The sequence below is a fragment of the Xiphophorus couchianus genome, chromosome 8 (assembly GCF_001444195.1).
Source record: "Xiphophorus couchianus chromosome 8, X_couchianus-1.0, whole genome shotgun sequence".
NCBI classification, from domain to species: domain Eukaryota; kingdom Metazoa; phylum Chordata; class Actinopteri; order Cyprinodontiformes; family Poeciliidae; genus Xiphophorus; species Xiphophorus couchianus.
Window position 1 is genome coordinate 1,552,227 of NC_040235.1, and position 15,940 is coordinate 1,568,166.

At 41.3% G+C, this 15,940-nt stretch overlaps 1 protein-coding gene across 6 annotated transcripts in view; it reads left to right on the forward strand.

Moving 5' to 3' along the window:
* The first annotated feature begins 4,186 nt into the window (after positions 1-4,186).
* tcf4 (transcription factor 4) overlaps positions 4,187-15,940 on the forward strand; it is a 176,311-nt gene continuing 164,557 nt past the window's right edge. For 2 of the 6 annotated variants that reach the window (XM_028024561.1, XM_028024557.1), the window contains exons 1-3: positions 4,187-4,597; positions 4,814-4,852; positions 8,806-8,878. In XM_028024561.1, coding sequence (XP_027880362.1) covers positions 4,499-4,597; positions 4,814-4,852; positions 8,806-8,878 — 211 coding nt within the window. In that variant the 5' untranslated portion in view covers positions 4,187-4,498. The remainder of the gene's footprint in view (positions 4,598-4,813; positions 4,853-8,805; positions 8,879-15,940) is intronic. The other 4 variants (XM_028024558.1, XM_028024563.1, XM_028024560.1 and 1 more) reach the window with 4 other exon arrangements.

Here is a 15,940-nt window from a genome sequence, read left to right on the forward strand (position 1 = left end):
TTAGTTAGTTATAGTTTGCATTATTGTATTTAGCCTATTTAAGTCATAGTTTGTTTTATCATATGCAGCTTTTCTTGATTTTGCATGAACCTAAACTAGCTTAGCTAATCACAGTTTGCCTCAACTTATCTAAATGTATTTTAGTTTAGCAAATCATAAATAGGTCATTCTGCTTTAGTTGTGCATACCTTAGCTTAGCTATAATTTGTCTTATAGTTAGCTTCAGTAGTTTTAATATACCTTAGCTTCTCTAATCATAGATTATATTAACTATCTTAGCCTAAGTTTAGTTTAGCAGGTTTATTTTGTATTTTAAATAATTTTATTGAAATTAATTAAATTAACCATATTTTAGCTCAGCTGGTCATTGTTTGTCTTATCATGATTTTATTTTAATTTTTTGCCTAAATCGTATTTTATTTTAGGAAGGTGATGTTGTTCATTAACTGTTTCTGCAGTGGAAGTTATTTCTATTTTAAAGGTGGAATTTGTTCATTTTGTTGATGTTTGAAAGATTTTGTGGTTTCTTGCTACGTTTGCTAACATCCTGTGGGCTAAGCCCCCCTGGTCCTTAAAGCCTAGAGACGCACCTGGAAGTTGAGAAACATAATAGAAGCAAAGAAATAAAACAGATTGGAAAAATGAGATAAACAGGAGAAACAGGAGAGGCTAAATTCAACCTTTCTGCATTTAGACAACAAAAACAAAACAAAAATGTAATTAAGGCTTAAAAAGTATTTAAAACCAACAAACGAGGAATTGTATTTACTCTTTCTGAACAACATAAAGAGAAACGTGGAAACATAAAGACAAGAGAAATACTTTTCTACACCCATCCATCCATCCATTTTCCGTGCACCCTTGTCCCTAATGGGGTCGGGAGGGTTGCTGGTGCCTATCTCCAGCTACGTTCCGGGCGAGAGGCGGGGTTCACCCTGGACAGGTCGCCAGTCTGTCGCAGGGCAACACAGAGACATACAGGACAAACAACCATGCACACACACTCACACCTAGGGAGAATTTAGAGAAACCAATTAACCTGACAATCATGTTTTTGGACTGTGGGAGGAAGCCGGAGTACCCGGAGAGAACCCACGCATGCACAGGGAGAACATGCAAACTCCATGCAGAAAGACCCCGGCCGGGAATCGAACCCAGGACCTTCTTGCTGCAAGGCAACAGTGCTACCAACTGCGCCACTGTGCAGCCCTACTTTTCTACACTTCTGTTAAAATTGATCTGATTTTATAAAATCATACGGCTGGAAACAAATGGTCTTAATTTCAGGATATTTTCTCAGAGTTGAAGTTTGGAGCGTCTGAGTGGAACCGGTCCGGTTCTGGACGTCACGCCAGGTGAAGCTGGTTGTTGTTTGACCCGCTGAGACGGAGATACGGCGTCAGGCTGTAACTGTTCGTTCTGCTGCGACTCAAGGATGAAACTCAGACTCAACTGTTGCTCTAAATCTTCTTCCCTCCTTTCACACGCTGATAAAACCGGTTTATTCTGCAGCTCAGACAGAGAAAAAATACAAAATAAACCCGATAAAAACGCAAGAAATGCAACAAATTACACATTTAAATCAGCAGTAGTTTCTTTTTTTTAGGTTTTTGTGATCATTTTAAATACTTCTGAAGTTTTAACTGTAGCTGTCATTTGTGTGTTTTTTTTATTTGTATTTTGTTGGTTGAAATATTCAAACATAATCTGCATAAAAAATTTATTTTGATGGGATTATCTTTCAGAAAACAGTAAACTTTAATACTTACTAGGTCTATTTATCTGCTAATATTGCTTTAATAGTATAATATGAAAATAGTTTCATAATAATACAAAATAAAGCCGTAGGATTATGAGAATCAAGTCAATGTTTTGATTATAAATTTGTACAAAAATAGTTGTAAAAATATGAGAATAGTTAGAATATTTTAATAATGAACTTGTACAAGAATAAAGTTGAAATAATGTGAATAAAGTCAATAGTTTAAGGATAAATCTGTAATCTTACAATTTTATTCTCTTATACCTAATATTTGCTTACTTTATTTTTACCATGTGTGTAGTTCCATATAACTTCTGTATATCTTATTATTACCACATGCTGCTACCAGCTAGCTGGCTAGCCCCGTTAGCTCCTGCTCACATTTGGGACTTTCAGGCGTTCAGACCAACAAACCTCCTGGTGAACCTGGTGGTGGCAGCATCATGCTGTGGGTCAGAGAAAAACCCTGAAGTACTCAGAGACCTTATGGAATGGTTTAGATCAGGGGTGTCCAAAGTGAGGCCCGTGGGCCGTTTGTGGCCCTTGAAATTATGAAATTAAAGTTCTAAAAGGACGAGAATGAAATTGGCTTTATGTGAGAGTAAAGTCATAAAATTTGAAATAAAGTCACGAGAAATAAATTTTAAATATTACAAGAACAAAGTTGTACAAGAAAAAAGTCTTAATATTGCTACAATAAAATCAGAAAATTGAGAATAAAGCTCAAATGAGAAAAAGTCATGAAAGAAAACGGCTTTAAGAGAAACTTTTAATGAATTTAAAGTAATTTACTGAATAATTTCTAAAGTTCTAAAAAATAATGTTATATTTATGATTTGTTTTGAGCCACATTCATAAAACTGGAATATTTACAGCAGGAAAACTCCAAGGAAATGCTCTGGGTTTGTGAAGCCAACGTGCAATACTCTGGTCTTCCACCAGGGGGCGGATGATGATAATCTGATCTGACATTTAGACTAAAATCAGAACTTCAGACACTCTTTCATAATCCTCTGAAAGCTGCAGTTATTCTAGTTGTTTCTATTTTTCTACCACAGTTTTTCCTTCCACCTAACATTCCACCACTACGAACTGAGAGCTTCTTCAGAAATGAGGCTCCATTTCTTGTCCTGCTACATCATCATGTAGTTTTTACTTTGTAACTGAATCACTTCAATAAATGAACTATTTGTGGAGAAATCTTTATTGGAATTATGTTTTCCCTGTTTTGCACTTTTTTTCTTCCACAGTTTTTCCTTCCACTTAACTTTCTACTAATATGTCCAGCCAGTTCAACCTCAAACCCCAAAAAGTTGTTGTGGTTCATGAATCCATAAAATTAAATTGACTTTTTTAAATTTTTGTATTTCTTGCAACTAAATCACGTTAATAAATGAACTATTTGTGGATAAGTTTGTTCTTTTTTGCACCTTTTTCACCTGCATTTTTTCCTTCTACTGAACTTTCCACTGATATATGCCTGAATAGATCCATCCAGCTTCTTCAGCCGTTACATGTTTGTGGTTCGACATTCCTGTGAAGGATGTCGATTCATTTTTTAGTTTCCATTCTCAATAATTTTCAGTCATCAAAATTGTGTATCAAGGAAATAAAGTATTTTTAGAATTTATTTCACTTTTTTATTTTAAGTTAATTTTTGTGACTAAACCAGTTACATAAATTAAGTATTTTTGGACACGTTTGTTGTTTTTTCACTGTTTTGCAAATTTTTCTCACAGATTTTTTCCTTCCACTAAACTTTCCACTGAACATATCCAAGCGGTTTCTTCAGTAGTGACCTTTTTGCAGCTCTCCCTCCCATAACGGGATATTTCTTCTTTAAAAACACAGTCACGTTCTTGTTTCCTGGATATTTTTATTGTTTTGTGAGGAAACTTTCCGCTCAAATTAACGCAACTTGAAACATGTCCCCCTGCGTGGCCTGCGTGGGGTTTTTGATGGGAATTAATGAAATAAATGCGGGTTTGGGTGATTCGTGGAGACGCACCTGTGTTTGTTTCCTAATTATCGCGGATGAAAGCAGCCAATCACCGCATCAAACCGCCAGTCAATCAAAGCGTCTCGTCTGTTTTCTGCTTCTTCCAGCTTTAGTTGTGCGCTCAGAGTTTCTGCTCGCTCCTGCAGCCGCAGCAGCTGTGAGCTAGGTGGCCGCACTCCCGCATTTATCACGCAGCCAGCCACGCATCCAGGCAGGCAGCGCCGCGCATGGGCTCCGTCCTGCGCACCGGGGGATCTCCAGCAGCCGCAGCCGACAGGAGCGCACTGCCATCCGGCTTGGGAGCAGCGCGCATCCCGCCTGGACTCTCCCTCTGAAACACTCAGCTTTTTCTTTTCTTTTCTTTTTTCTTTTCTTTTTCTGGTGGGTTTTTTTTGCGGCTGGAAAGAAGAGCGAGTGAGTGCGGAGTGAGGGGGGGAAACACGCGAAAACACTCCCCTCTTCTCTTCTTTTTATTTCCTGTCAGTTTGTTTTATTTCCTGCTGCCAGAAACCAGGAACCGGGACTGAAGCGAGCCGCAGCTCGGAGGATGAAGCCGAACTAGCCCCGCTGGTCGCGGCTCCGCGCTCGTTTTTCTGGATTTATTCCGCTGTGGAGGGAAAAAAAAGCAGAAGAAGCGACCCGGTGCGCACAGAGTCCCCTCTACTCTTCCTCTTCCTCTTCCTCTCCTCTTCCCCCCTCCTGTCTCCTCTCCATCTCTCTGTCCGTCTGCTGTGTCCATGTTTGTAGGTGATTTAGCTAAAATGCACCATCATCAGCAGCGGATGGCCGCGTTGGGGACGGACAAGGAGCTGAGCGACCTGCTGGATTTCAGCGCGGTAAGGAGACGCGCCTCCCCGGCCGCCGGCTGCCGCGGCTCGGCGCCGCTGCGGAGCTCTGACTTTAACTTCTGATGCTTCTGTTGTTTGGAGTAACTTGCTCTTACAGAAACAAACTCTGTGCATATATTGTTGTTTGAATTTGATTTTTTGCCTGTGTGTGTGTGTGTGTGCAGACAATTGTGATGCTGCATCAGTAATTTTGTTGTCTTGTAGATGCCAAACAGCGATTTGAAAATGTTCCCAACATCCATGGTAGTATATCTCATTTTAAGTCCTTTTCTTTCTCCCTGTTCATGTGTCGCCTGATGATTTATTCTGATTTTTACTTAGTTTCTGCAGCAGGATAGAAATGATCGATGCTGGATTTGCAAAATGCATGAAAAAAAAACAACCCAGCAGGATTTTATCTCTCCAAACTTTTAATTTCTTCCTCTCTGTTTGTGATGAACAGCTTGTGTTTTGAACTTGACGGACAGGAAATAGAGTCCCCCAGCTCTCTGCCATGTTTTTTTTTTTTTTTTTTTTTTTTTGCGCCTCTCCCCCTCTGGGAGCAACTTTAGTGAGGAGGAGGGAAAAGAGAAACTGAAATACCCAGAAATGCGCCGCAGCTCGCAGGAAAAAGCTCAGATTATGAAACGTCCGGATGCAAATCGGAAAGAAAAAGCAATTTAAGAGATTTAATAAATAATGTTTAAAATTACCCCTTTAAAATAGAACGAGGCCTGCAGGAAAATATGTAGAGAAATATCCACAAATTATTTTACATTTTTCAAATTCACCACAAATTGACTAATTAATTGTTAAAAACCGTAAAGAAATGAAAGAGTTTTTTCATGTTAATTATAAAGAGTTAAAAACTGAATGTTCTTGTTTCCGTCTGCAGCAGGTCCCAATAAATCTGCTTATAAAAGTAATAAAATCACTGTAATCTAAACATCACCGTTTATTCCTCTAATTCTCCCACTTTTTTCCTGTTATCCTCGTGTTTCTGCAACATCCTCCTGCGTCACAAAAACCCGTCAGATTAATGACAAACTTCATATCTAACATGTGAATTAGAGGATTTCTGGTGCCGTAGTTTTTATTTTCTGTGTTTTTGTTAAATTGGATCAGCATCCTTCGTCAGCGCGTTGAAACAAAGGAGGGCAGCAGCAGCAGCTAAAACCAGCCTCCTCTCTAATTTATGCGATGATCTGCCTTCATGGTGCCTCACAGCCGTTTATCGATGGAGACGCTGATAATCCAGATTATCATCTTTTCATCCCCACCAGAAAAACGACTAAAACAGTCGCGTTCCCACATTTCTCCTGAAAATCGTGGAGTTTTCCGTCAGGGCGCCAGCCGTGTCGCCGCTTTAACTCGGCTCGTGTTTCTGCTGTACATGTCTAGAGCAGGTGGTGACTAGGTGTGATGGTTTTCTGCAACGTTCAGTCTGAAATGGATCGCTTCACTCCAGAATAAACCGGCACGTTCGTCCAAAGTGACTCCTGAAAACTAGTTTTACTCCTCCTGTGTTTTTGTCTCTTTATGATGACTGGGCGTTGATCGAAACGAGTCAGAGAGTCGAGTCTGTCCTCATCCTGAAACACCTGAGTGAATTATTTCAGAGGTCATTGGTTCGGCTGTTGGACCAGAGACTCGGCTCAAAGTTGTAGGATGGACGACCTGCTCCACGTGTTTTTGTTTTAAAAAGTCTTCAGACGAGACAAACATTCAGACTCGACCTTGATGTGGAAATCCTTGAGTTTGAGATGACTTGTTCCCAAACTTTCCGGCTTCAAACCAACAAACTCGTGACAATCCCAACTTTCTAACCTCTTAGATTTTTGGCTTCTTTAGACAAAATGAACTGATTGAACTTTGTGGACTTGATCTTTGACTAGGTGACCCGTCTCGTAGTAAAAGCTAATCGGGTTTCCTGACTGTTTACCTTGAATTTAACTGAATAAAGAGACTTGTAGGCATAAGACAAGTCTTAACCATTGTAGCCTTGACATGTTCCTGACTTGGGGATCGTAACTTGTATAAATCAGACTTCATGTTGTGTTTGGAGGTTTTCCATCGTGGATTTACTGGTCGCTCTTTTAGTTTCATCTAGTCTTTGATTTGGTGTACTAGACCTTTGACCTGACTAGATTTAGGAGTTGGGACCTGACTGGATAATTCTGGGACCTGGTGTTTGGATTTGCCTCTGTATAAGAAAGTGTTGATGTTGAACTTTGGATGCATGAAGAACTTTGGACCCATTTTCCGTAAACATAAAGTCACCATTTCGGGTTTGCCTGTAAATGAGGCGGTACTGCTGCTGCTGGACTTGGACTAGGTGACTTGTACCCTGGAACCTGACTACTTCTGACTTGGTGTCAGTTTTAAAGACTTGACTTGGAGGTAACTGTCTTGATTAAGAATGTGTGTCTGCATTAATCGGTCGTGGCGTTACTCTGTATAGACCGAGATTCAGATCTTGAGTCTTGGTTTCACCATAACTTTGGACTCGTTGGATTGGACTTGGAACCTGACTCAGTTGGGATTTGACTCTGGATCCATTAGTCTTGAGGTGGACTCGACTGATCCTGCCATTTTTATACATGATCTGTTCTTTGCTTTGGGTTTACTCACCATACCGTTTGTCTCTGGACAGGACTTGGACTTGGGGCAGGATTGGCTCTCAGGATGCACCTGTTGGTCTTTATTTGGGACTTGCTACGTGGGGCCTGACTTGGATGTTACTCATCTTGACTTAAGACTTGAATCTGGATGACCTGGCATTGATGTGTACCAAGTCTTAGGTCAGAAACTAAATGCTGGCCGTATTGTGAGTCTCTGTGTTCTTCAGACTTTCTAACCAGATCTTGAAATCGTCTGGATTCTTTGTCTGGGTTTAAAACTCATTGACTTGTTGAACTGTTGTACCTTGTCTTGGACTCACTCACTGTATTTATATTCATATTGGACTAAACAGCCCAAACCACGATGTAGCTAATGTTGACTAAGCATTTCATTCCAGATAAGATCATGGTTTTTGATGTGACGCTGTGGAAATCCAGTTTCAGGGCCTGAGACTCGCATGCTAGTCTTGGTTTGGTTTGTCAGGCTGCTGCTGTGACTTACCTTGGACTTGCTTATAACTTTATGCTTGTTGGACCTGGAAGCTACCTTCCTTTAGCGAGGATTGGACTCTGGACATGTTGTCTTTGTCTTGACATTTCTCTTTCTCTACCATGGACTTGTCAACTGTAACTGTGGACGTATTGAACCAAACCTGAGGTCTCAATAGTTTGACTCTGGATGAATCACTCTTGGTGTTGTACCTGTTAGACTGACTTGTAGTTTCTGTGCCATAGACCTTCCTGTTCCTATTGATTTAGGACTTTAATTTATCCGACCTTATCTTGAGCTAACCTTAGTTTCAGGGTCCAACAGAGTTGGGTGTTGCTGGTCTTGACTAAGGATCCTCCAAGCAACGTCTTGATATTGGACTTGCTCTGCAGTTTCATGGCCCTGGAGTTGCTTGTTATGGCACTTGATTGTACCAGATGTTGGCTGTGAGGCAGATGTTGTCAATCTTGAGTGAATAATGGACATAAACAGTTGTTGGACCCTCAAACTACTGTACTGGTTGGTCTTGAGTTGAGATGTCTGACGTCTTAAACATTAACTGTTCCTCATGATTCACATACCCACAGTATCTTTGGACTTAATTGGCCAGAATCAAGACCTGGTTCAAGACTTTGACACTCTTGGTGTAAGATTTGACTCGCAGTCAGTGGTGGACCTTCCAGTTGACATTTGACAACGTGTCAGATCTCCTACCTTATACTTACTTATAACTTTTGAGTTGTTAGATTGGACTTGAGAGCCGATCCTAGACTTTAACTGAGCCTTTTTGACTTGATGTGAAACATCCCTGTGACATGAAGACTAAGGTTTATAAAACTAACCCCAATCATGCATTAATTAGGACATTAAGTGACGCTGCCTGATGATCAAAGCCAGTCCAAGTCATTATATGAAGACAAAACTATTTAAAACATGAAGATGACCTGAGAAAAGGCAGCAGATGTGCTGACGTCCAGCTGCAGTTGGGATGTTTTGGAGTGAAGCGTTTCATGCCACAGTGCAGTGATGTGACTGTAGAGATGTTTCTTGCTGTTTGCAGTGTTTCAGTGCTCTCAGAGGTAATCTGTTCTCTGTTTGTCTTGTAGATGTTTTCCCCTCCTGTTAGCAGTGGAAAGAACGGACCCACCTCCCTGGGGAGCGGACATTTCTCCGGCTCAAGTACGTCACCATCACCCCCCTTCCTCTCTTCTTCTACTTCCTCCTAATCCTTTCCTTTTCCTCCATCCTCTCTCCTTCCCTACACCTGCTCGCTGATGGCTGTTTGAATATTCCTGCAATGTTTGGGTTTTCTACTGGAGCGTCTTGTAGGCATTGCTGAGAAATGAGCTGCTTCTTTATGCTGAAGAAGTCTTTAGAGTAGATGTACAGAGTAACTATTAGAACTTGTTGGTTAGTTTTTGACTGGAGGTTTGTGTTGTTTTTGCTCAGACTGTGTTTGCAGCACATTTTCAGTGTTACGTCCAAGGCTGACCAAAACCCCAAGGTGTTTATACGTATTGTCTTTAATTTTGCTGTGATGCGTAAACGCTGTTGCTCATGTTCGCTCCTCATGGAGATTTCCTGTTTTTCTGATTTGCTGCTCTTATCCTTTCCTGCCGCTGTGTGTTGCTGAGATCGGAACATAACTCTGGTGATTACATTCATTGTTTGGGTTCAAAAGCAAAGAAACAAGCTGTGGATTTTCAACATGCAGTGTAAAGTTTCTCATATCGCAGCTTTTTCACTCATTTTATTCTTCTGTTGCCACTTTCTGCTGTTTTTGATGGTGGTTGGTGCCGTTTGTTTTTTTGTGAATGTTTGTGTGTTGATGCTTTTAAGGTCTAAAGCTGGAAAATGTGACAGAAGAAGCCATGAAACGCAGTTTGTTGTTGTTCAGACTGTTGACAGCAGCAGGAGCTGATGGCGTTAAGGAATCAAAAACCTGAACTTTTACGATTATATTCATGCAGTTTGAAGATAAATTGTTTGCTGATTTATAAAATCCACACTATGCCAGCCTGCTGTATTTGTGGGACGGCATCCAGGCAGCATTTAGGTGAAAACAACAGCCTAATGTGACCCAAATACGACTTTTTCACGGCTCGGTTCTGATCTTTTCACTCCCCAAAACATCTAATTTGAACCAGTTCCACATGTGGAACTGAATCGTAAATGATGATTTTTAAAGATTGAAAGTTTTGTGTTGTTTTTTTGTCTCTGAATGAGTTAGAAATGGATCGGTAGGCGGCGGCGGCCATGATGACTCGGTAAAAACGGAGCGCTGCTGCGTGACGTCAGCGGGAAGCTTTGGGGTCGTAAACCGTTCACACAGAAATCTGTAGTCGCATTTCATTAGTAGCAGAAAACAATCGGAGTTTATTACCAAGATCTGCTGTGGGAACCATTATATATGGGACCCATATGGGTAGAAAATACTGGGAGAACAAAATGGCTTCCATTCTGAGAATTATTGATCTGAAATGGCCAATATTTTTAACGTGGATGAGAAAAGTTGCCAAACTTTCTGCAGATTTGAACCCCATACTGGTAGGAACTGGGACCCAGATGAGATGTTGGGTCAGTCTGTAGGCAACTGGTTTGATACAGAACTGTGGGTAAAAATGGGACCCATATGGATCTTAAACATGTTTTTCTAACTTAAATGAATTTCTTTAGTACCTGTTGGGAACCAAGATCAGATCTACATGGTGTCTAACTGGTTTGCAGTTATGGGACGTGTTTGGTAAATCCTACCAGTAGAACCAGTAGAAGTTACCATAAACCTAATTTAGTAATTAAGTTGTTTTAAGTGAAAGGAAATGATTTGGCTCCATCCTTGCTTCCAGTGTTTACCAATCTTTATAAAAATTGTCATATTTATAACCTTCTGTTTGCTGGTTTTCTTATTTAATCAGAATTTATTTTCCTTTAAAAACCTTTAAATAATTTTATGTTCCCTTCATGTGTTAAACAAAGTGTGATTAGATTTAAAGCTTGTTTCTGTTACCAAAACAGTTTTTCCACATATTAGCGCTCACTAGCTAACTCATTCTCAGCTCAGACATAAAGTTAATTTATTTTTTAGCCATTAATAAAATCTAAAGTATTTTAAACTCAATCCAAACACCCCAACCTTTACACTCGACATTCATTTATTAGAAACTTTGTTCATGGAGTCAGACTCTATTCCAGCTAAAGAACATAGCTTTGGCTAATCGTTAGCTCTAGCTAATGTAGCTAACAGCTAGAGGAGCAGAGATAAACAGATATCTTTAAAGTTTTACTGAAAAGTAAAACTCATCAGATGATATAGGAAATGGTTGAGGTTTAGCATCAGTTGGCGTGAGGCTAAGCTAATGGGTTCAGATGAGGTCTGTAGCTAATGGAGTTAGCATTAGCTAAGGTGTTAGCTGTGTTTGATGTTTGTTTTGTTTTGCCTGTTGAACATAGATTACAGATGAACACAGCCCGTATCATCGCCGCTCCACCACCGAGCTTTACAGTGAAATATTTGTAATTTTTGCTGCAACATGTTAGCATTAAATCTGAAATATTCCGTCATGGCTACAGAATTAATAATAACTGGATTTCTCTGTGATCAGAAATCATTAAAGTCTTCCTCTGCCGCCCGTTGGTCCAACTCCACACTTCCTGTTCTAACGTCCCATCAGCAGCGAATCGGGTCGTCTTGTTGGCGCTCTGCCTCCAAGCGAAGCTCGGAAGCCATTTTGTTTCTTGGCTGGGAAGCAGAGGGACGGCGAGGTGTCGCCTTTGTTTACCGCGCCGATGTGCCTGGTTGTTGTTTTCGGAGAGGTTGTCTGCTCCCATGCCGTGAATGCAGATCGGAGGGAAGACGACAAATTTACGGATCTGGCAGCTCGCTCGCCCTCTCTCTCTCTCTCTCTCTCTCTCTTTTTCTCTCTCTCTCGCTCGGTTCTGTTGGGCCCGAGGTTCTCTAACTCATAACCGGAATGTTCCTTTAATTTTGATTCACATGGTTGTATAAGACAAACATACGTGCACCGCTCTCCTTGGACAAATCACGCCCTGGTTCTCACACACACACACACACACACACACACACGCGCGGCCTGCCACCCCCGCTGTGGCTTTCTGCAGGCCTCGGCATTTTGATGAGCCGGCTGCTGTTAGTGAATGCAGCTAATTAGAGCCCTGTAGGCTCACACAACCACCAGGCTGGGGTTCCCAACCGCCGGGGCGCGGCCAGAGGCTGGGACAGGCCCAGAACAATCGGGGTCCTTCACACCTTTCAGACATGACTTTGGCTTTTTATCCGTAGTTAAACGCATGAAGAAACATCTGAATTAAAAATCTGCCTTGGTTACGATTTTCACTTAATTTGAGAAATATCTTTCTTGGAGCAAAAAGGGAATTTATTTGAGTAATCCAAGTCAGTTTCTCTGATTAATTAGATCAATGAAAATGATCAGTTATTGACAAACTGCAGGGTGATGTAGCCAAGTGTAGGTGGTGGAAAGTTGAGTGGAAGGAAAAATAGTCATAATAATACAAGAATATGTCGTACAGCAAGTCAAAATATTTCATTAAAATAATGAAAGAACAGCATGGGGTCTGAGATGTTTTCCTCTGGGGAATGATGAACTGCAGGTAACCTGGAGATGACCTTTGACCCTTCCCAGGTTGATGGGCGGCTGCAGCTCCGGGGTTCTTGCTGATGTTTTTCCACCCTGACGTTGTTAACACGTCTGTTTGACGCAAAGTGGGAATTTTAAAATGTATTTACCTTTTATTTTTTTTATTAATTGATATTTTGTATAAATATAATTGCAAAAATATTTTTATAGTTTTTATTTACTTATCTTTCCACCTTAGCATAGTTAACTTGAGTTTGTGGTCCAAAGTGGCATTTTTTAAAGATTTTTTTTTTATTTACATTTTTAAAATATGTATTTATGCGACAGACTGGCGACCTGTCCAGGGTGTACCCCGCCTCTCGCCCGGAATGTAGCTGGAGATGGGCACCAGCAACCCTCCCGACCCCATTAGGGACAAGGGTGAACGGAAAATGGATGGATGGATGGAAATATGTATTTATTATGCATTTCTATTTTTCCAGAGCAGGATGTTTTTCTTCTTTTTTTAAATTAAGCTCTTTATTAATATTTTGGCTTTTGCACTTTAAAAAATGCTCCAGTTTCTGTTTTTGCAGCTAAAAATCATTTCTAGTAAATGTGTATGGAGGTTTTACTCTGATTTGTTCGACTAAAGGAGAAAATATAATTAATTTCTGACGTTTTCTGTTAATTTATCATTTTATTCCAGTTTTAGCCACAAACGTTCACAGCCTTCATTCCTCCTTTCATTTCCTCTGCTGTCATTTCTGTCTGAAAATCTGCACATTGTTGCTGAAGCGTTTAAATGAAAGCCGTGAAGCGGAGGTGAAAACATGTCGGATGCTAAGCTAAATCAGGCCCAGGCTAATGAATAAACCACAAAGAGCGACTTGTTTCCTGATGAGATTGGATTCCCAAATGACAGCTTCCCTCTGAATTAACGCCTTCATTCCGGGCCAGAAACTCCCCGCCGCACAAAGGCCTCCAAACACGGGCGAGCGAGGGGCGAGCGAGCGGTGCGGCCCACGGCGGCGGCGCCCACGTTCACCGCCAACCAGGAAGTGGATTAGGAGCTTTAATTATTGAGAGATTTCAGCGTTGTTGTTTATTTTGGGATCATCCCTGGAAAGATAAAGACACAGAGTGTTTCTTTATGTGTGTGTGTGTGTGTGTGTGTGTGTGTGTGTGTGTGTGTGCGTGTGTGTGCGTGTGTGTGCGTGTGTGTAATCTCCTGGATGAAGCCGTTTGGCTTCACGCCGTCCATCAGAACCGCCGCCTCTCGTCCTTCCTGGTTTCACCGGGACACTGCAGAATGTTCTAGATCTGCTGGGAGTCCAGGTCAGGAAGAGCTGCAGAGGTCAGAGGTCAAACCAAGCGGAGCGGAAACCATGGAAACAGAAGTAAACGATCCACTGGTTTATGGAAGAGAAGAAACGAAAGAGACGAGAGAAAGTTCTGATGGGGATGGACCGGATCAGAACCACCGTCCATCCGTCCACCAGAATGTTGAAGTTGCTTCTTCATAGTTTTCTATGTGAATCTGTTTAGTGCGGAGTGCCTCTGTCTCATTCTTCCTCTGCAGGTTTTCACTGGTTTCTCCTATTTCTGTTGATCATCTTCAGCTCAGACAGGTTGGGGAACATCTGAGAACATCAGTCTCCTACTGATTCTCTTTAGGATTCAGGTCTGGACTTTGACTAGGCCGTTCTACCCCATGAATCAGCTTTTACTTGATCCATCCCATAATATCTCTGGCTTCCTGTTCAGGGAATTGAACCTCCAGCTCAGATTTTCTTCAGATTTTCCTCCTTTTCCGTAAACTCTGTCCCGCAGCATGATACTGCCACCGCCATGCGTCACAGTGGAGTTTATTTTTACCGATTCCTGTTTCTGATGAAACTTTTCCTGTTTTTAGTCGTAAAACTGGTGGCAGCTCATTCTGACGGAGTCGGTAACCGAGGCCAGAGACCGTCGCCGTGCTGCAGTAAAGCGGATTAAACTGCTGCGCTTCCACCCTGACAGCACCAACAATGCTCTTTCTCCGTCAGTCTCAGTGTTGGAGTTTGTATTATTTGCTCTGAATGTATTAATGCTTATAAATATCCGCTCCTTTCAGTGGATTTCACTCCATTCATTTCTCTTTTCCTCGTCGAAACCTTAAAGACAAACGCGTCGCCCGCCAGCGAGCGTCACGCGTTAGCGGGGGAATCTGGGCGCACGCGGCCCGATGGCGTGCCTGATTTTTGTTCCCCTAATTGGCATAGCTTATTAAGTCACAGTTGGCAGCGGGGCAGAAAGGGGGTTGCTCTAATAACATCCCCTCTCCGTTTGATTTGATGCACTTGTTCGGAGGCCGATAACGCCGCCCCCGCCGCCGCCCTCCTGTCTTTATCTGGTGAAATGTGGCTCCGTTCCGCCCGTCACTCAACGCCGCCGCGGCTCACGGCGTTCAGAATAGAGCAGTCCTCGCCCCCCGCCGCCGCTCGCTGCTAAATTGTCTCATTTTCCCCGGCATGGCGGTGCAGAACGGCTCACAAAAACACCCAGCCATGCTCCTAATTGTGCCTGGATTAGGGATTAATAGGCGTTTTTAGCTATAATGGCAAATATTATTAGCCCCATTTGCTTTTCTAATGCTAATAATGACTTTACTAATAAAGGCAGTGATTTCAAGGTTAGCGCCTGTGAGCTCTGATCGCAGCCGACGGTTTTCTTCCTTAAGCTCAGGAGAGCGGCGCTCCGCCGGGCCGGCGCGCCGCCGAGTCGGCAGCCAGATGTTTTCCCCCAAGATGAGGCCCAGAGGTGCTGAGCTGCTAGCTTTAGCTCCACTTTGGGCTCAAGAATCATTTCAAAACAAGCCAAACTTTACACTTTAAATGTCTTTTACTTGGTTTTTATGTTTGTTTTCTGGGCTTCTAGCTTTAGTTAGGCTTTCAAATTGTTTTACTTCAAGTCAAATTTAAAATTTTACATCTATTTTAACAGTTTTTTATGTTCTTTGTGCTCTTTGCTTCCCACTTCAGGCTCCAAAATCAAGTCAAACTTAATATCTTAAACCTGTTTTTAGTTTTTTTTATCTTTTCTTTGTTGTTGTTCTCACTTCCCACTTCAGGCTCTAAACTCATAAAGTCAAATTTAATGTTTCAAATCTGTTTTTTTGTATTCCTAACTTTAGTTCCCACTTCAGGCTCAACAGTCATTTAAAATCAAGTCAAATTTAACATTTTAAATCTGTTTTGTTTTTCATTTTTGGGTTTTGTAAGGTTTCTCATTCCTATGCATTCACTACTTTAGCATGGATACCTGCAGAGGGAATATATTTATCCTCAAGTTAAATTTAACACTGACTGTAAAGTGTTTCTAAATATTTATTCATAAATCACTGCTTCCACGTGAAAAAGGGAAAGTTTTATCCGATTTAACTTCCACAAGGGAGCCGGAGGAACAAAAACCACATAAAATCACTTCAGTTTTATTTATTTTTATATATTAAATAAACAAAGCAGCAGCGATATTAGTACTACTAAATGAGAAGTTTATTTTATGGCATACATTGTGATTAATTGTACAATTAATCACCCAAAACCCACGCGCTTCTCTGGTAGAAAATAAAGTTTATAAAAATACCGGACCAGGACGGACTTCC